Source organism: Procambarus clarkii, chromosome 5, assembly GCF_040958095.1.
Source record: "Procambarus clarkii isolate CNS0578487 chromosome 5, FALCON_Pclarkii_2.0, whole genome shotgun sequence".
NCBI classification, from domain to species: Eukaryota; Metazoa; Arthropoda; class Malacostraca; order Decapoda; family Cambaridae; genus Procambarus; species Procambarus clarkii.
Genome location: NC_091154.1, coordinates 4,634,502 through 4,655,019, shown reverse-complemented (window position 1 = coordinate 4,655,019; position 20,518 = coordinate 4,634,502). Strand labels below are relative to the sequence as shown.

General features: G+C 39.9%; 1 protein-coding gene across 8 annotated transcripts in view; it reads left to right on the top strand.

Moving 5' to 3' along the window:
- Positions 1–14,171, top strand: part of LOC123764887 (protein tramtrack, beta isoform) — an 89,266-nt gene extending 75,095 nt beyond the window's left edge. For 2 of the 8 annotated variants that reach the window (XM_069338704.1, XM_045753101.2), the window contains exon 5: positions 11,848–14,171. In XM_069338704.1, coding sequence (XP_069194805.1) covers positions 11,848–12,093 — 246 coding nt within the window. In that variant the 3' untranslated portion in view covers positions 12,094–14,171. Of the gene's footprint in view, positions 1–2,088; positions 6,967–7,671; positions 8,796–11,847 lie in introns of those variants that run through there. The other 6 variants (XR_011231000.1, XR_011230999.1, XR_011231005.1 and 3 more) reach the window with 6 other exon arrangements.
- Positions 14,172–20,518: the final 6,347 nt, after the last annotated feature.

The following is a 20,518-nucleotide window of genomic DNA, read 5'->3' as shown; positions in this document are numbered from 1 at the left end:
GCACAGCTGGGGAACCCTATCTAGTATATTACATAAAGCTTTTAAAGCTAATATATTGTTTCTCTACTTGATATTCTATGAACTTAATGGAAAGTTTATAAACTACTGTATTAAATATTGTTTGCCTTTTGCACTTAAGAAGAAAAGTTTGGAAGCTTCAGTGTTACACGAGGACGGAGACTACTGTGCTAAAGGATTCACATAAATGTTAATGATCACCAAGGACATAATCCCAAAAGTACATATTAAAGATGATGTGAAGATTCTTGAAGTGGGAGTGTTGTTCTGTATTTGAGTGTCCGCACCAGATCTCTGTGTCAGGCATGTGACTTGTGCACAAACTTACCAATAATACATATAGCTGAACCCTCCTTGTGCCGTTAGAATTTTGCCACTATATACTAACTTTGCACAAGTCTAAGTTGGCATTATGTGAACTTGTACAGAGCCGAGGACCAACTGTATTTCTTATTGTTCTGTTTGGCCCTTACTCTCAGTGGGACTGATGATACTGCGAGGACCAACTGTATTGCTTATTGTTCTGTTTGGCCCTTACTCTCAGTGGAACTGATGATACTGTACTGCAGGAAGTGAACATTGATCATTGTGTAATGTACAGTACAGTACTGAACAGCTCTGTACAAGTGTCATTGTGTAATGTACAGTACAGTACTGAACAGCTCTGTACAAGTGTCATTTCACTTAGGGGAGACTAATTTAGTGGCTCTTTAGCTCTTTTGTTTTTTTATCAGTGACACTGCTAGATGTGAATATTGACATCTGCTTCTTGTTTCTCATAATATGCTGGAAATAAATACCTATGGTATTGAAGAACTGTATTGTGTATCCAAGCTGCTGCATTTTCCTGGAAAACACAGCTGTCCCAGGAAACAGCATTTCATGAAAACACCTGTTCCTGAAAGAACTGTGATTCCAAGATAACCTGGTTGATACTGGTTGATGGGGTTCTGGGAATTCTTCTACTCCCCAAGCCCAGCCCGCGGCCAGGCTTGACTTGTGAGAGTTTGGTCCACCAGGCTGTTGCTTGGAGCGGCCCGCAGGCCCACATACCCACCGCAGCCCGGTTAGTCCGGCACTCCTTGGAGGAAACTATCTAGTTCTACCTTGAAGATGTCCACTGTTGTTCCGGCAATATTTCTTAGGCTCGCTGGGAAGGTGTTGAACAACCGTGGATCTGATGTTTATACAGTTCTCTCTAATTGTGCCTATGGCACCCCTGCAGCTGACCCCTCCAACTGCATCAACAAATAAGAGATGTCCATGAAAATATGTATTATCCTGGAAACAGTTTTTCATTAAAATATCCCGGGAAAACACCTGCCTATGAAAACCAAAATATTGTGACTAATAAGTCATAGAGCCAATATTCTGGACAACTAAAAGTTTCTTCCTCTAAAGGTCAGGAGTGCATATTTTGATGTAGATTCTGCGAGTTAAGACACGCGACTGGGAAGACCCAGAACACTGGTTCAATCCTGGTCCTGCTACAATGATTTTCACAGAGCTATATCATGCTGTCGTGATTTCCTGGTGTTCTCTGAGATAGTTTATCTTAAGCTGTTATTTGGGTTGTGACATCTTGTCACGTGGGCAGTGGAAGACGTCCTGGCTTGGTGCCTTCTTTTGATAATTACTTACTTACTTGGGATCCAACTATTCATTTCTATACTCATTTTGCTACTTGGGATTTGATAATTCATTTGCATACTATATTTCTTAATTTATTTTCAAATTATTATTTTATATTTTATTTTTATTCAAAAGTAGAAGGTCAGAGGTTTAGGGAAGACGTTGACCTTGTCAAGTGAAGGTAGAGGCAGGACCCAGGGGCTGAAGCTCAACCCTCATGTATAGAGAAGTGATTACTGTGTTGGCAAACACACCTCTTATACATACACACACACACACACACACACACATATTTGGAATGATATAGCTTTGGGAAGAACTAGTTGTTAGTAGCAGAAAGGGTTGAAGAGTAGGTGGTAGAAGCAGCAGTAGGAGCAGGGTTGGAGGAGGTGGTGTGGTGGCCCCACGATATCTGACAGTTTGCTGTTCTCATTCTAGGCGGCAAATGGCGCTGGTCCGGGGGGCTTCTTATCGAGGGAGGCCATCGCTCACCACCATTGCCCGTACTGTCCCCAGTCCTTCATGTTCCAATCAATCCTCAAACGTCACCTTCGCACTCACACCGGCGAGAAACCCTATGAGTGTCCGACCTGCGACTACCGGTCTGCATACAAATACCACGTCTCCAGACACATGAAGCTCCATAACCCGCACCTACAGCAACAGCAGCAGCCGCAGCAGCAGCAAGCGGGAGGCTTGCTTATGGCTTCCATTGACCCTTTGTCCTCGTTGCATAACCCAGGAGTAATGCAAGTTCCCATGATTGCTGACCATGGGGTATCTCACCTGTCACCGCCACCACAACACGAATGAAATTCCTGCCTTTACTCATATCAGTATACCTCTTACTGTACTGTGTCACAGTGAACCCACAAGACACCTACAGAAACACTGCCCCAAGTTCATGCCTTTAGTATGCTTTACCATGGCACGAAAGTAAAGGTTTGAGTAAAGTATCATTGCTTTACTTTGAGGTAGCATGTACAAATGGGCTGAGAAAGCCAGTATAGTAGGCCTATTGTATTGAGCCAGACACAGTTCAGTACCCCAGTACAGTATATCTAATGTACTCTAAGTCTGAGGAAAACAATAGGCCTATTGTGCTATGAGAAACTAATATTGTACTATTGAGAACTGAAAGCAGTTGATCTATTGTACAGTGGAAATGTACAGCATTTGATCTATTGTACAGTGTAGAAAAGTACAGCAATTGATCTATTGTGCAGTGTAGAGATGTACAACAGTTGATCTATTGTATAATGGAGAGTAGACATGACAGATGATCTAAGCTATGTAGTAGAGGGGGATGGATACAGTAAAGCAGGTGTTGTGTTATATAGGGGGTACCTAGTAAAGGGTTAGGCCTATTGTTCTGGGGGGGGGGGTACAGTGAAGCAGATGGTGTGTGGTGCTGCTAGGAAAACAGTGAAGTTGGATAGGCCAAGTGTATTGTAGTGATACACTTAAGGGTTTTTAAGACTACTCATAGTCCGGTCCATAGAGCGTCGGCCTCACACGCGTGGGTTACCTCGAGATGATTTCGGGGCTTAGCGTCCCCGCGGCCCGGTTCTCGACCATTGGCCTGGTTCTCTAGACCCGGGGTCCACGGTTGGAGGCCCATACAGCTAAGGTGAATGGAACGAGTATTTGGGGTGATGCTCGGAAACATAATAAGCCTATTGAACTGTGGGAAGTATTCAAGAGTACAGTAAGTCTGTTGTACCCAGCGTGGTTATGGTTATTGGTACAGTATAATAATACACTACCTACTGTATTGGTGGATATACTGTAGAGTAAGAAGTTAAAGTACCTAATGTATTGTTGGATGTAATAGGGATGGATATGGTGTAGGTGAGTGGAGTGTTAAGGATGTAAGAGCGATATATTCAATGCTTTGACCTGGCATCTACATATACTTTACGTAAGAGGTTCCTATTGGTTAGATAACTGATTATTATTTGTTAATAAATTTATAACTGAATAGAGAAGTAAATTAACAGATATAAAAAATATATAAAATAACCCTTCTGTAATTATCTTTATTTTAATGTTTTTAATAATGATTCATTGTTCAGGATGGTAACAAAATTCAACTTATTTTTCGAACTCTAGACTGATAAAGTTAATGCATTTTAGTGAGCTTTGGAGGCTACGACTCCAACACTTCCCACAGAGGCAGTGAAAACTTGCAAGTAAATGTACAGTGGCATATGATTGTTGTGATAGAGATATGATGAGTGTAGTTCACTCCAAATGTTATTACAGCGTGTGAGAGGCAGCGCATACTTTAGAGCGGACATACTTTAGTCTGCGGACAGTGTTGGCTACTCTGTTGTTTTTCCTGATCACATTTATATGTGTCGCTTACCTCCGGAGACTAGCATCTTCACAGCGGAGCTTTATGCTTTTCTCTATGCTCTTTTGTTGCCAATCTTCCTTTGTAGTTGTTGACTCTCGTAGTGCCCTCATGGCTCTCGGGTCCTTTAATCCGGTTCATCCAGTAGTTGTCGAGATCCACCATTGGCCGTTTCTTGTTCACAGTAAATTTAAGTCGGTTGAGTTTTGTTGGGTTCCCAGCCATATTGGTGTCTTTAAATGAGCATGCGGATGCTTCCACCAGGGAGGCTGTCCGCTCTTGTCCCATCTCTCGTAAAGGTATTCCATATTCCGACTTTTACCCGGTTAACCATTCCTCCATCCTTACCCATTGGCAGGCTTCTTGGTCGTCTGTTACTGGTAACAAACTACGTTCTCTTAAAAGTTGTGTGTCCTCGTGGCCGTCCTCCTGCCACCGTAAACGGCGATGGGAAACGGCTCTGGCGAGGTTGCGTATTGGCCATACCGTTTAACTCATGGTCACTTGTTGGAGCGCCGCCCTGCTCTTTATTGTCCAAATTGCATTGTCCCTCTTACGGTCGTGCATATCCTTGTTGAATGTCCTGACTTCCAGGACGAGCGTGTGTCTTGTTTTCCGACCGTCCCCTGCAGTCGCTTGTCTCTCAATAGTATTCTTGGTGACTCGGATACTTTTGATATTGTTCGCCTTATGCGTTTCTGTTCTCGTATTGGCATTCTTGGTGATATTTAGCGCCCACTGATTATCCAACACATTTGATGGTGCTACATAGCCTTCCCGGTTTGGTGCCTTCTTTTTGATAATTACAGTACTTGCTTACTTACTTCCCTCTCACACGCTGTATGTAATAACATTTGGGGTAAATTATGCGCCTTCATCTTCCCATCACACTGTGTGCAGTATTAAACCCTTGCACACTCTTTCTCAAACCTGGTTACCCTTCCACCACACAATTGTACAATTCTCAAAATTTGCAAAGAGTATAAGTACTGTACTGTATATTACATTTATTTTTTGTACATAGTCCAAAAATTACTTATACTTTAAATTCATATACTCTACAGTAGTTTTTATAATTGCACAAACTATTTTTGGGCTAAATGGTCGAAAAAAATATACAAAATTTAAAGTGTATTCATTTGGATTGACCAGACCACACACTAGAAATTAAAGGGACGACGACGTTTCGGTCCGTCCTGGACCATTCTCAAGTCGATTGTGATGAGGACAGGTAGGGACAGGCATTAAATAGGCAAGAGAGAGCTGAGGAGGAAAGTCAGGTGTAGGGGATAGTAATGAGAACTGCAGCAGGCCTATTGGCCCATACGAGGCAGCTCCTATTATAACCACCGAAGGAGATAGTAATAGGAATAAGAAGAGGAAAGCAAGGGAGCGTAGAAGACAATGAACAGAAAAAGGGAGAAGAGAGAAAGAAAGGGAAAGAGAAAGAAAGAAATGGAAGGGGGAAAGCTTATGTTAAGTCACGTTTGTTAGAAAGATTAGAGCATTTGAGTATATACTGTGAAAGGGAAGAGTCCACAGCAACAAAGCCAGGACTCAAGTTCATGTTGGGTACATTGTTTATAAGAGCCGATTCTACAAGACGGCGTCTGTGTAGAGTAGAGGCAGGAAAGATTATTTTGGAGGAAGACCAATCAATGGGATGATTAGAATCCCTCACATGGCAGAAGAGAGCACTGTTAGTGTCTGCAGACTTAACACTTCTCTTGTGTTCTTTAAGTCTGTCATTCAGTGTACGGCCAGTTTCGCCAAAGTATTGGAGAGGACAAGATGAACAGGAAATAGAGTAGACACCAGCAGCATTAGAAGCAGGAGGAGCAGTGTGAACTAGATTGCTACGAAGTGTGTTAGTTTGTCGAAAGGCGAGTTTAATGTCAAGAGGACGAAAGGTATTGGTAAAAGTTTTCAGTTCAGATATGAAGGGAAGGCATAGTACAGTGCTACTAGTGTTGGAAGCAGACCGAAACGTCGTCGTCCCTTCAATTTCTAGTGTGTGGTCTGGTCAACATACTTCAGCCACGTTATTGTGACTCATCGCCTTCATTTGGATTATTTGGAGATTTGGGTCACCGGAATCAGCATTACCAAAGCTCTTAGTGTACCGAGGTCGTCGGTGGCACCGTGACCCCACAAGACTCAGCCACTCCTCAAAATGACTCCTCAAGACTACTAAAAATCATTTATATTTTGTTGTCTTGTATATAATTGTTATTCTTTGTTAAGATTTTAAATTGTGGTTGACACTGGATGTATTTAATAGTTTATTAAGCTTGCTTTTATCATTATTTTATAATAGTCAACTTTGATTTTCCTGTGGAGAATTGGAGGGGCTTCCTCCTCCTAGCCTGTTGTGTCCTCTATGATGTCTTTTATCCTGTGTTGGGTACCGCCAGTTTCACCTGTCAGGTGGTTTATCCTGTGTTGGGTACAGCCAGTTTCACCTGTCAGGTGGTTTATCCTGTGTTGGGTACTGCCAGTTTCACCTGTCAGGTGGTTTATCCTGTGTTGGGTACTGCCAGTTTCACCTGTCAGGTGGTTTATCCTGTGTTGGGTACCGCCAGTTTCACCTGTCAGGTGGTTTATCCTGTGTTGGGTACTGCCAGTTTCACCTGTCAGGTGGTTTATCCTGTGTTGGGTACTGCCAGTTTCACCTGTCAGGTGGTTTATCCTGTGTTGGGTACTGCCAGTTTCACCTGTCAGGTGGTTTATCCTGTGTTGGGTACAGCCAGTTTCATCTGTCAGGTGGTTTATCCTGTGTTGGGTACAGCCAGTTTCATCTGTCAGGTGGTTTATCCTGTGTTGGGTACAGCCAGTTTCACCTATCAGGTGGTTTATCCTGTGTTGGGTACAGCCAGTTTCTCCTGTCTCAGCTCCTGTGAGGAGAAAGTTCTAAGCCAATACGATGCATTGCAGGGGGAACTCTTCATTACTGTTACAAGGTGTGACGGTAACGCGTTGGTGTTCGGCTGTTCAAAAGCTAGGGGTATGGCCTCGTCACATATAGAAAAAAAAATAGAAAATTCTGGAACTTCGTCTGTGGTAAGGTAAGGAGAAGACACACAAAACACAAGTAAATTTTAACAATGAAATTTTAATTACGTTAAAGAAAGCAAAACATGAATAAAATGGACATACAAATTCGTATAATAAAATCAATCAAATCAAAGTAATAAGAATAATCAAATGGCAAAATGAAAAGTTACGTTAAGACAAGTGAGCAAATAACAAGTGTATGGCAAACAAAGTAAATAGGTGCAGGAATATTGGCTTCAAGCTATCACTTCTCTTAGTACACGTAAGCCTGGGGCTTAGTCTACCAACGAGACGTGTTAACTTGTCGAAAGCACGGGATATTCTGAGGACTGAGGTCGTGGCGGCCCCAGACATCAAGTAGTATGGTGGGTGGAGTGCAGTTGCAGCTGGACCCGCAGCCAATCAGCGAGGAGCAGGCGACAAGACAGGTAGTTTGGTGGTTCGAGGTGGAGCAGGTGTTCCTGGCTGCATACGTTTTGCTCTCTGGCAAACCTTGGAGATGTTGTTGTCGTTGTTGGATATTTCTTCCATATTAGTTTTATAGATTTGTAGCGACGTATTTTGGAGGGAAGAGCAGGCTCAATCTCTTGAAGGAGATTATCGTCACAAAGGACACAAGAGCACACCTTTTCTAAAGTCCTCCTGGAGGTACTGTAGTGGTACTGGAGGTACTGTAGTGGTACTAGAGGTACTGTAGTGGTACTGGAGGTACTGTAGTGGTACTAGAGGTACTGTAGTGGTACTGGAGGTACTATAGTGGTACTAGAGGTACTGTAGTGGTACTGGAGGTAGTTTTGAGCCACGTTCATAGGTTGTGCTATATTTATAGAAAAGCTATAGCAGCTTAGGACATCACCTCTGGTGTCCACTTGGTAGCGGTTAGCTAGAATAAAGGAATGATGATGGTGATGATGATGATGATGATGTTAAGATACCTCTCGGTGGCACTGGAATACAGGTGATGGAATGTTGCGTTGGTGTTGACGAGTCACTGTAGGAGTAGTGTTGGAGTGGAGACGTGTGCTGGAACACACCCGAAGTTACTCTGTATATACTGTATATAGTTCTTGTGATATTTACGGGTTATTGACAAGACCTCGTTCTTGATTTAGTAGTATTTAATGGCTTGGAAATAATACTTAGGTATAGTGCATCTGGAGATGCCGCGTGATTGTTACCTGGTTGATACCTGGTTGATGGGGTTCTGGGAGTTCTTCTACTCCCCAAGCCCGGGTTGAGGCCAGGCTCGACTTGTGAGATGGTTCTATATTGTGTTTATAGCCAATGTGGGAACCCATGTCGAGACGGCTGACCAGGCAACCTGTCCTCTCCAGTAGTACTGTTCGGTGCAGTTTGACTTATAACCCTACACCTCCCAAATATGTTCTACTATAAATCATAACGGCTCACAAAGTTGATGGGGTGTCCTGTTTTTTATTTGTGGGTCCTCGGTTAGGTTAGGTTTGGACAGTTTAGTGCATCATTTTTGTGAGGTGACAAGTGGATGGGAGAGGCTGGACCAGGTGCTGGATAGAGGTGGTTGGGGTGTGGATCTTGCTCACGCATCATTAACTTTACACTATTTGACAAATGAATGAGAAATGATTGCAGTTGTAGCATCTATTTATTTTCTTTTGATATAATATAAAGCTATATGTGTATAGGAAACATTTGTGCACATAGCCAAGGTGTAATATGTTTACAGTTTGTTTATAATAAAGAGTATTCTATTTTATATTTATTGTATATATATACTCCAAGTTAGTTTTACATCTCACTAATAACATCCAACGAGCAAATGCAAAATTAAATAAATTTACAACTACTGCCCACCATGTTTGCAGGCCAGTATCCCTAATGCAACCCGTTCTCGCACTTGCTTATAATCAATATTGGCTTATTTAATAAGTGCATATGTGACATACTAATTGATTGTGAATATTTTAAGTTTGCCTTGAAAAGCTTCATAGAAAACACCGACCTCACCTAACCTTCTTAGTATGTTAAGATAAGCATCTTATTGCTTCTTAATTACAATTATTACTTAACCTAAACTGTTGATAGGTTAAGTAATAATTGCAAATAAGAAGCAATAAGATGCTTATCTTAACATACTAAGAAGGTTAGGTGAGGTCGGTGTTTTCTATGAAGCTTTTCAAGATAAACTTAAAATATTCACAATCAATTAGTATGTCACATATGCACTTATTAAATAAGCCAATATTGACTATAAGAAAGTGCGAGAACGGGTTGCCCTAATGTGTGTGAGTGTGCAGACTAGTAGCCTAGCGTCAAGGAGGAGTCGTGGCAACACGCACAAAATGTAACATAATCTTCCAACCTCATACATGAGGCGTTACTCTACATGTTTTAAATGTACAGTATATCTTGATCTTGAATGATATACAGATTCTAATATGTACTTGAACAATTAAATAATAGCAATGGTGTTGGGCAAGGTCATTATCATAGGATTGGTACGAAAGACAACCTGTATACTGTACTATGAAAGGGGCGGGGGGGGGGGGGGGTCTGAGGATCAGTGTCACTGTGACAGTGGTGACTCAGTGTCAGTGGGTTGGGAGTCAATCTGCACACCATGAGCAAGGAACCAACAATCATTGCACTGTGAGCAGCCAACCAACAGTCGTCATTTCATAGGCAGGGAGATTATCTTGAGATGATTTCGGGGCTTTAGTGTCCCCGCGGCCCGGTCCTCGACCAGGCCTCCATCCCCAGGAAGCAGCCCGTGACAGCTGACTAACACGCAGGTACCTATTTTACTGCTAGGTAACAGGGGCATAGGGTAAAAGAAACGTTGCCCATTGTTTCTCGCCGGCGCCTGGGATCGAACCTGGGACCACGGGATCACAAGTCCAGCTTGCTGTCAGCTCGGCCGACCGGCTCCCAGTATGGAGCTGGTCTGTATATTAAGGTGGACCTTGTGTGCTCACAACTCTTAAACTCCACAAATGAGGTGGTGGATATACTTGGAATTAAAGTAGAAAAGAAAACCTCATTATCAACACAGTACAAACCTCCAGATACAATGGTTAGAATTTCAAAAATAGATTGTTGTCTCAAAATATATAAAATGCTGTGTCAGATATGTTTCTTGGAGACTTGAGTGTATCCAGTTGAAGATAGAAGATAACAAACAATAACATTGCAACATAATCAACCCAGAGATAATTGAACACAAGTCAGAGATCTCCGTACAAATTGTTGCATGTGTGTGTGTACTCTACCAACAAATAACAGTAGCCAACTAGGGACAAAAGTGCACTTGATCTGATCTCAGACAATGAGGAACTAATCAAGGACATTGTTATCTCAGACACTACATACTCTCGTAAAATAATGAGTACATAATTGGAGAAAGTCATCAAAAATTTAATTTAAAATATATTACACCCCCATTTCCTGCTTTCATTTGTGAAGGGGGTTGGGGTTAGTCCAGAATATACAGAACATAAACAAGAAAAAAAAAAAAGTTACTCCAAATACAACAATCCCTTTATGCATGTTGTTCCCTCCTCTCTACCAACAGAAGGAAGAGGAAGCAGTTTTTGGTTGTTTAAATGTTAAATGGTGTGCCAGGTCTCTCTCTCTCATCCTCCTGTCTCCCTTCTCCACCTTTCTCCCCCTACCCCCTAGTATCCTCCCTCTCATCCTCCTGTCTCCCTTCTCCACCTTTCTCCCCCTACCCCCTAGTATCCTCCCTCTCATCCTCCTGTCTCCCTTCTCCATCTTTCTCCCCTAGTATCCTCCCTCTCCCCTCTCCCTAAAGTAGTATGAAGCATTGGAACACTGTAAAAAACTCTTAAGAGAACAAATCCTCAAAGTCAGACTTCATGAAAATTGTAAGGAGTTGCTATAGATGGTAATATTTCTTAAAGGGTGGCAATGGGGTTGACCTTGACTGCCCTATGACACACTCCCATACCTCCCGTGTGTGTCATATTGTCAAGTTGAATTAGGCTAACTCCAAGTGTCTGGCCTACTACTTTCTACACACACACACTTTATATTTTATACATATAGATTTACAAGACATTACAGTATTTACACTACAGGTATTTGTTTACATTTGTCTTCATAAATGGTACATTTTGTAAGCCTAACACGCACACCATTCGATGCAAAATTTGCTCCATTTCATATAGGTACAGACTTGGGAGAGCCATCTCTGATCGGTATACAGAGTTGATAACATTAAGATTCACTACATATTGTTTAGAAATGAACGCGGGAAATAATTTCTATGGCGTTACATCTGTAAGTGAACAGGTCTCAGACAAGTGTTTTATCGTTAAGGTTCTTACTGTACAATATATTAAATTTGGTGGACATATTTGGTAGCTCAACACAGTAGCTGACACAAGTACAGTAAGTATTTCTTAGTAACCTTTAACTGAGGAATACTTTTGTAGATTAAAAAGCAAATATAATCGATTTCTAGATCAACAAAGAATTATCTTGTATTACTTTGAGTGAAAAATGTATTTGTTGATGCAGTCTTCAAGCCATACTATTATTATTATTTATCATTATTTTTCAGTTATATTTTTAATGGTCAGATAAATATTGACTAAAGTACTTCAGTAGAGGTAATATAATACAGCTTCATGGCAAGTTGATGTATGGGAAAAATAGAGAGGGCTTCATGTAATATTGCAGTATCTGGAAGCATGAGGTTTGGTGTTATCTCACGTGTGCTAATGTTACTGTTATTGTACATACAGTACATTCACCACCTGTACTATTCACAGCTCTTACCATTGCAGGATCTTCCCAGCACTTGGAAATCAAACATGGACAGTCATCAGTGTCCACACTGCTTTCGACTCTTCACGGACCGCTACAAGAGAGATCGTCATTTGCTGATTCATACGGGAGAAAAGCCATTCCAGTGTCCATTCTGCCCCTATCGAGCATCGAGGAAGGACCCGGTCATCAGACACGTCAAGTTCAAACACGCACAGCAGTTTGCTGAGGTTTTTAATCTTCCGCTCCCTAACCCCCCATTGTAGAGTGAAGGAATGAGTAGCAAGAAATAATAATGAACAATAATCAACTAATAATAATATTTAAAAATCTTTTATCCTGATTAGTGTTGATTATAGTCTGTTGGCAAGATTTTAAGTGGCTAATTGAGATAATGGAGTCAGGCTGAATATATAATTCAGGGTTCCAAATCATGAAAAATAATAATAGTAAAATAATAATAATAATGATTTGTGGGAGCCCTAACAACCACTGACTTACACTGCTGGGTCTTGTTTAAATGTACAAAGGCACATTAACACTATCGCGAGCGCCACGTGAGCGCTGCAGACTTTGATGTCATGGGGCTAGTGGTACGGGCGAGCATGTGGCGACACCTAAATGTGTACAGGTATACTCGTTTCAGTTTTCTCACCTTAATTCTTGTGCTACGTCGTTCGTTTTGGTATCATTGTATTCGCAATTAAATTCCCTGCAGATGTATATGCATATAATGTCCAAAAGCCTGGCGAGCAAGCCTAAAATTACCGGTGAACGAGCACCAATTTGCACACCACAACCTAATGTGTATACTCGTTCAGTTTGATAACATCAATTTTCATGTTACATCGCTCATTTTGGTATCAAATTGTTCGCAATATAAAAGCGCACATTTTAAAACTAGTCTCATAATAACAGAGCAATAACTGGAATTTTAACAAATATTTTAATTTTGGACGCTCATCATCACAATTATTTATATCTTTCCAGTGTTCTGACATCAATTTTCACGTTACATCGCTTGTTTTGGTATCAAATTGTTCGCAATATAAAGACGCGCATTTTAAAACTAGTCCCATAATAATAGCACAATAAATAGAATTTTAACAAATATTTTAAAGTATAAAATTTAGACCCAAAAACATATTTATAATCTTTCAAGTGTTCTGACATCAAGTTTCGTGTTACATCTTTCATTTTGGTATCAAATTGTGCACATTCTAAAGGCGCCTTATTTTTAAACTATCCCGAGGTCGACCGGATAAAAAAATAATTTTATACAAATATTTTTGTAGTGGACGCGAGTCCTGTCCACGGCTAGGACTCGAGAGAAAAAAAAATGGACATGATTGGTGCCCAAAGAGAGAGATAGTGTTAACACTACAGTACCAGGAGCCGTACACATTTAAATGTTTAAATTTTATTTATATTGTAATTTTCTTCAACCATTTCGTTTAAAATTGATCATAGAGTGTAACGTCTCTCATAATTGGTTTATGGATGTCACTCGTGGAAAGATGATCCATAGCAGTGTTCAAAAGTGGGAATGTCTGGTTTTGTGATGCATGCGCAATGCCACTTCCAGTGTGGCAAGATATACTGTACACCAATTTGTGAAGTTTTCATGCATCAGCAGCATTAGTAAAGTCCAACATGATGTTAAGGATTCTGGGATATTTGAATTTTCTGAAACATTACCTTTAGGTAATGGATTATATGATATAATCATGGATTATATCGGGTCCCAGATACTGGTGTCGAATGTACAGTACCCATAGGTACTGGTGTCCAACATTGCTCTACGTACAGCTCCCACAGTCACTGGTGTCCAACGTACAGCACGCAGGTTTACTGGTGTCCAAGGTACAGCACCCAGATTTACTGGTGTTCAACGTACAGCACCCAGATTTACTGGTGTTCAACGTACAGCACCCAGATTTACTGGTGTTCAACGTACAGCACCCAGATTTACTGGTGTTCAACGTACAGCACCCAGATTTACTGGTGTCCAACGTACAGCACCCAGATTTACTGGTGTTCAACGTACAGCACCCAGATTTACTGGTGTCCAAGGTACAGCACCCAGATTTACTGGTGTTCTACGTACTACACACGTCTAATGTACAGCACACGCAGATTTTCATGTTCATCTCACTTAAAAGGTTAGTAATTTCTTATTTAACAGATAACAAATCTTTATATATTTTTTCATAGATACTTGTAATTTGATCTCCATGTATGTTTTAAGGTTATTATATTCTCCATCTCATTTACATTTTTAGACATCATAAATTTTGTAGTGTTTTGACTTCCTTCATCTGTCAGTAAATATACTAAATTAAAATGTTGTTGTTCTAAATCCTGTGTTGGGGATGTTTGTTGGTATGGTTGGGTGTCGCCTTTCTCTACTTTCTATGGCAATAAATAAGGTCAGGTGTCACTGCTATTCTGTAACCAGTGGACTTTTTTTGTGGGTTTAACGTGGTTTTTTTTCTCTTCTCGCTCATATTTTTATAAACATGGTAAATTGTTGTACTCATTGTATAAGCTGGCCACGTTAATTCCATCAAAAATGCCCTCTGGGTAGGTTCCGTAGCAGGCAGCAAAGTTTCTTCCAGTAAGCGTTAACCCTTAAACTACGCAAAGCATATACAGTGGTACCTCGGAATATGAGTGTCCCTGTATACGAGTTTTTCGGGATATAAGCAGAATTTGCTCGGAAAATTTGCCTCAGAACACGAGGGTGTTGATAAGCGTACAGGCAGACTAGCGCGTGGTGGCACGACGATCGCACCTCAGTTTACCAGTGTCTTGCGCCCAGTGACTATCCCTCCTGAATTCTTCACAAGGATTTACAGTTTTTTGTTCATTTGAGCATAAAAGTTGTTGTCATATATCTTGCCATGGGTCTCAAGAAAGTCATTGGTAAGGCTCAACCTATGAAAATAGCTGTGAGTAGAGGCAGTAGAGGATGTCCCTTCTTGATTAAGAAAATAAGTGTAGAAGTATGGGAAGAACTGCAAAGTTTTGTTGAAAAAACTCACCAAGATAAAGCTGTAGCAGGCCGTTGCATTGACCTTTAAAATAACAATCTGATGTCTTACTACAGACAAGTGTTAAAATGTAGGGAAAAATAAGTGTCTTTAGACAGATTGTTAGCAAGACAAGCAAGCAGTGAGCCACAAGCAAGTCCTAGTGGTATGCAGGCAAAATGTGCCAGAGTGTGCACACCAGTGAAGTCCTCACTGCCTGATGTTATAATGGAAGGGGACTCCCCTTCCAAATAGTAACACCTCTCCTCCTCCCCCCTCCTCACATCTTCCATACGCCTACAGCATTCATCAGCAAGGGTAAGTAACTTGAACATAGTTTTGTAGGTTTATTCAGATGAATTAGGCATAAAATTTAGTTTGAAGTGAGGTTTTTAGGTACCTTACCTTGAAGGTAGTCAGGAACGGATTAATTCATTTCCCATTATTTCTTATGGGGAAATTAGCTTCGCATTACGAGTTTTCGGAATACAAGCCGTCTCCAGGAACGGATTAAACTCTTAAACCGAGGTACCACTGTACAGTATATACAACAGGGCGTATCACTCAGTTTGTAAAATTTGCTGAAACGCCTTCAAATGTTTTGTGCATAATCTACTAAGCAAATGCTCCAACTTTGTCTAAATGATCACCAACATAACTAGAAAAAAAAAAAAGAAAATTAAAAATAATTATTAAAGTGAATATTGAAAATTGCAGATTTTCAAATCGGCTGCAAAAATATTAAATATCGCCACTTGTTCATTTGGTGTTATTATGCTCTTGGAATAGCAAATGATCTTCATTTTCTTAAGTTGAGAATATAGGTTATCATATAAATTATTGTAAAAAAAAAATTGTCTTTATGACATTTGAAATATGAAAAAAACTATAACTCCAAACGTTTAGGATTCCTGAAACATCCATTGTACAGGATTCTAAGAACAGACAGCTGTGCTCACTATATGTAAAAATGGTGACAATCAGTCAGTAACTGGATTTTTTACATGGTTGAAAGTCTAAAATCTTGTTTTAGAGATAATTGAATTTGAAGTTACTCACAATGAATAAGGTAGCTTTAATTCATTAACTGACTTGTGTGTTTTAAAACATTGTTTGGTATTCGTACTGAAATATGTGAAAGTTGTAGGTCAATACATGTTGAAATGGTCAAGAAAAAATACCCCCCCCCCCTAAAAAAATACAGGGATAATTATGATTTATGGCATATACAGTATTTAGGGAATATTTATGTAAGTGAAAAAGCCCTAATCTGGTCCCTAATCATCAAAACAACTTAAGAGACAAATAAAATAGTTTAAAATCTGTGAAAAGATCAGCCCCAAAATAATTCAGTCCCAAATTCTGCGAGTTGCGACCTACATATTTGTTGACAAATGTCATCCTATCTTCACACAGGGACAAATATGCACTCTGCGGGATGTAGAGGTTACAACAAAATCAGATAATAAACAAAGGCATATTTTTTTTGTGAATTTTTTTGTACATTGCTGAAAGTAACAGATATAAACATTGGGCAATGTATTTATATGATATGTAACAAAATAGAGCATAACAACATTCTCATTATTATGTATTACTCAGCAATGCTATAAAGGCATCTGCTGCATATCCACTTTGTGGATACTTCTTACTACTATTCTTTGTGCTTCAGACAAGTGCTTGCATCTCTCTATTACTGCATTATCCATCGGTTCCAATTAATAGCTGTTCTCCTTGTCAACAAAACGTTTTTAAACAAATTTGTCAAATAAATTTCTGAAAATATTTTGACTAGTTTCACGACGCTAAAGCCAATAAGTTGGAGATTTGTTTAACATTAAGTAATTTTTACACAATTCAAATATTTTTTGCTCCCTGGGGTCCCTTATGCTTAGCAGTGTAAGGGTTAATCAATACTCGACTCACTGTTACAACAAACCATTTTTAGCTACAATTTGCATTGAAGACTTGGGCTCAGGAACCTGTAGAACAGTTGATAATCAGCCCGTCCTCCAAACAAAGACCCAGAAGTGATTCCATACACCCACCAAACCCTGTTTATGAATGAGAAACGGATTACACACGACTCGCAGCAGAATTCGTTCAAACAGTTCCACCATTCCTCACTTCCGTCCCCTCGTCATCCCCACTCCCTCGTCCGATGCCTTCCCAAATGGTCTGATGTTCTCATCAGAAAATTGGGAACATCAAGTGATCTGATGTTCCTATCACTGAAATAAGAACAGTTAAAAAATGAAATGAAAACACGAAAAAATAACAAAATAAACTACTCACGAAATGAACAGTATGGTAAACAACACAGCTCAATTCCAACACAATTCACACAAAATAATTAAATAAAAATTAAAATAAATAAAAATCTATGAAAATTCAATTTATCAGTGCAATCAGAAACATTGAAATGGAATTGTAACATATTTAGTATAGCATGTGTGTTGCTCTTACATGCATCAGATGGCGCTGTTTTTCAAGAAAAGCATAATTTTATTTGCCACAGGTGTGGCATCTATACTTATACTTAAGAAATGAACGGTATGGTAAACAACACAGCTCAGTTCCAACACAATGTCACAAAAATAAATCAATAAAAAAATAAAATAAATCGAAATCCATGAAAATAAAATTGATCAATGCAATCGGAAATATTGAAATGTAATTTGTGACATTTAGTATAGTGTGCATGTTGCTATATGTGCAAGAGATGGCACCGTTTTTCAAAAATGCATGTTTTTTCCTGTCACGGGTGGTATCTATATAGTAGGTATATAAAAAGATGTGCCTATTTGAATGCAAAGTTGTGTAAAAATTTCAAAGCAATCGGTGAAGAACTTCCGGAGATTTCAGCATGGGTTGGTTGCTCTTACGTCCAACAGATAACGCAGTTTAAAAAAAATAAATCCTGTCACAGGCAAGGCATATATATAGTATATATAAAAAGACGTGCCTATTCGAATGCAACGTTGCGTCAAAATTTCAAAACAATCAGTAAAGAAGTTTTTAAGATTTCCCTCACATGAAAAAGGTTTTTTTTTTACCGTCACAGACGTGACATCTATATAGTATGTATATAAAAACCTGGCCGGATGTGAATGGAACGTTGTGTGAAAATTTCAAAGCAATACCTTACCTTGAGGTTACCTTGAGGTGCTTCCGGGGCTTAGTGTCCCCGCGGCCCGGTCGTCGACCAGGCCTCCTGGTTGCTGGACTAATCAACCAGGCTGTTAGACGCGGCTGCTCGCAGCCTGACGTATGAGTCACAGCCTGGTTGATCAGGTATCCTTTGGAGGTGCTTATCCAGTTCTCTCTTGAACACTGTGAGGGGTCGGCCAGTTATGCCCCTTATGTGTAGTGGAAGCGTGTTGAACAGTCTCAGGCCTCTGATGTTGATAGAGTTCTCTCTGAGTACCTGTTGCACCTTTGCTTTTCAACGGGGGTATTCTGCACATCCTGCCATGCCTCCTGGTCTCATGTGGTGTTATTTCTGTGTGCAGGTTTGGGACCAGCCCCTCTAATATTTTCCACGTGTAAATTATTATGTATCTCTCCCGCCTGCGCCCAAGGGAGTACAGATTTAGGCTCTTTAGTCGGTCCCAATAGTTTAGGTGTTTTACTGAGTGGATTCTAGCAGTAAAGGATCTCTGCACGCTCTCCAGGTCAGCAATTTCTCCAGCCTTGAAAGGGGCTGTCATTGTGCAGCAGTACTCCACTCTAGAGAGCACAAGCGTCTTGAAGAGTATCATCATCGGTATAGCATCTCTAGTGTGAAAAGTTCTTGTTATCCAACCTGTCATTTTTCTTGCAGTTGTGATGGCTACTTTATTCTTGAAGCAATTGGTGAAGAACTTTCAGAGATTAGCAATTTTGAACAAACGAACATTTCTATTTTTATTTATATAGATTAATTTATGGGACAATTCCCATTTTGAATGAACAGCATGTTAAAATTTATAAATGCGTTTGTGGGGTCGACTGCTGGATGGAATGAGAGTCGAGGACAGGTTGTGATAAGACAGTCAAGAGGGATGACCAAAGAGCAGAAACTGAATCCCCACAAGCACAACTAGGCAAGTACAGGAAGCAGAAATTTTATGAATAAATGATTGTTAACAATTTTCACTGGTTATGAAAATGTGGGAGAACTATGACAAAATGAGTGCCCTCAGATTCTGCTATGTTTACCTTTAATGGTAAGGGGAATTAGCATTTTTAGCTAGTTATACCAATAATTACCCTTTCTGAGCAGCACTTCATTCTGGATGAATACTTCCTGCTTTATCAAGGCCACTGGTGGTGGCAGCTCTGCTCAATAAGCAGGCTGAAACACCTGAAAATATACTACAATAAACTTTTCTTCTGAATAGTATATTGTTTTTAAGGGAAGTATTTTTGCATTGTTCTATTAAAGAACTATTAAAAGTGAACAAATCCACAAGGGCCGTGACAAGGATTCGAACCTGCGTCTGGGAGCATCCCAGACACTGCTTTAATCGACTGCGCTACGACAGGGTAAAAAGAATTGAAACCGAAGTTCTACTGAACTTACTGGTTTCAAGTAAGTTTCAACTCTTTTTACCTTGTCGTAGCTCAGTCTATTAAGGCAGCGTCTGGGATGCTCTCAGACGCAGGTTCAAATCCTTGTCACGGCCCTTGTGGATTTGTTCATTTGATGCATCACGTTAGTGTGATTTGTGTGTAACTATTAAAAGTATTTAGGTAATTTTTGTTCCGTCGCCAGATTGAAGATGACACGACTGAAGTAACAGCATCAAACTATATATTTGTGCAATGTTTATCACAATATACATGACCAGTACACAATCCCTATCTTGACCAAAACTGCTAAAAAGCAAGTTTTTTTTAGTAGTTTTTTGAAAGTCAAAAGCCGTATTTGGAGTCACAAACCACTAATGATAAGGTTATATGACTAAAGATAAGGTTTATACTACTAATGGCGAGACAAATCAAAGACATGTACAATGAGGTTAATTTCATTAGATAAGCACTGATGCAATGGCCAACTTAATCCTCGGAGTAGAACACCCAGCAACGTATATTATCCACAGGTTGAATATCTTTCAAGGTTGTATTAGTTGACAAAGTAATTATCAAAAGAAGGCACCAAGCCAAGGAGACGATATAGCAGGAAGTTATAAACCTAAACCTTATGAATACTGACCTATGAAAGAATCTTACCACTTTGTATAACAACCTCAAAAAACTGATAAAAGTTGTGCTTAGATCCCTAAGCAAGTACCTGTATACGAACAGGAATGCATTAAATAAAAGTTGTACCGTTATCAGTCATGTATGGCAAGACAATTGTGCTCAATGTTGAGTACATTAAAATACGCTCCAATAGCAAAGATCTTACTGCTGTACTTACCCTTTCTCTCCTTATATATTACTGGATATAACTGTCCAGCAACCACACCTGGATGGGTTAATTTTCTACTCCGTCACTCATCACTACCAGTAAGTAAATCCATAAATTACCACATTACAGACTTTCCTAAAAAATTTAATCAATTTGAATCCATTTTATTTACTCATACGTGTCAAGACCTGCCAGCACGAAAAACGTGGAGCATTGTAATGTTCTTATAATCTTAAGTACACAAAGGTGCACCACTTTGGAAAC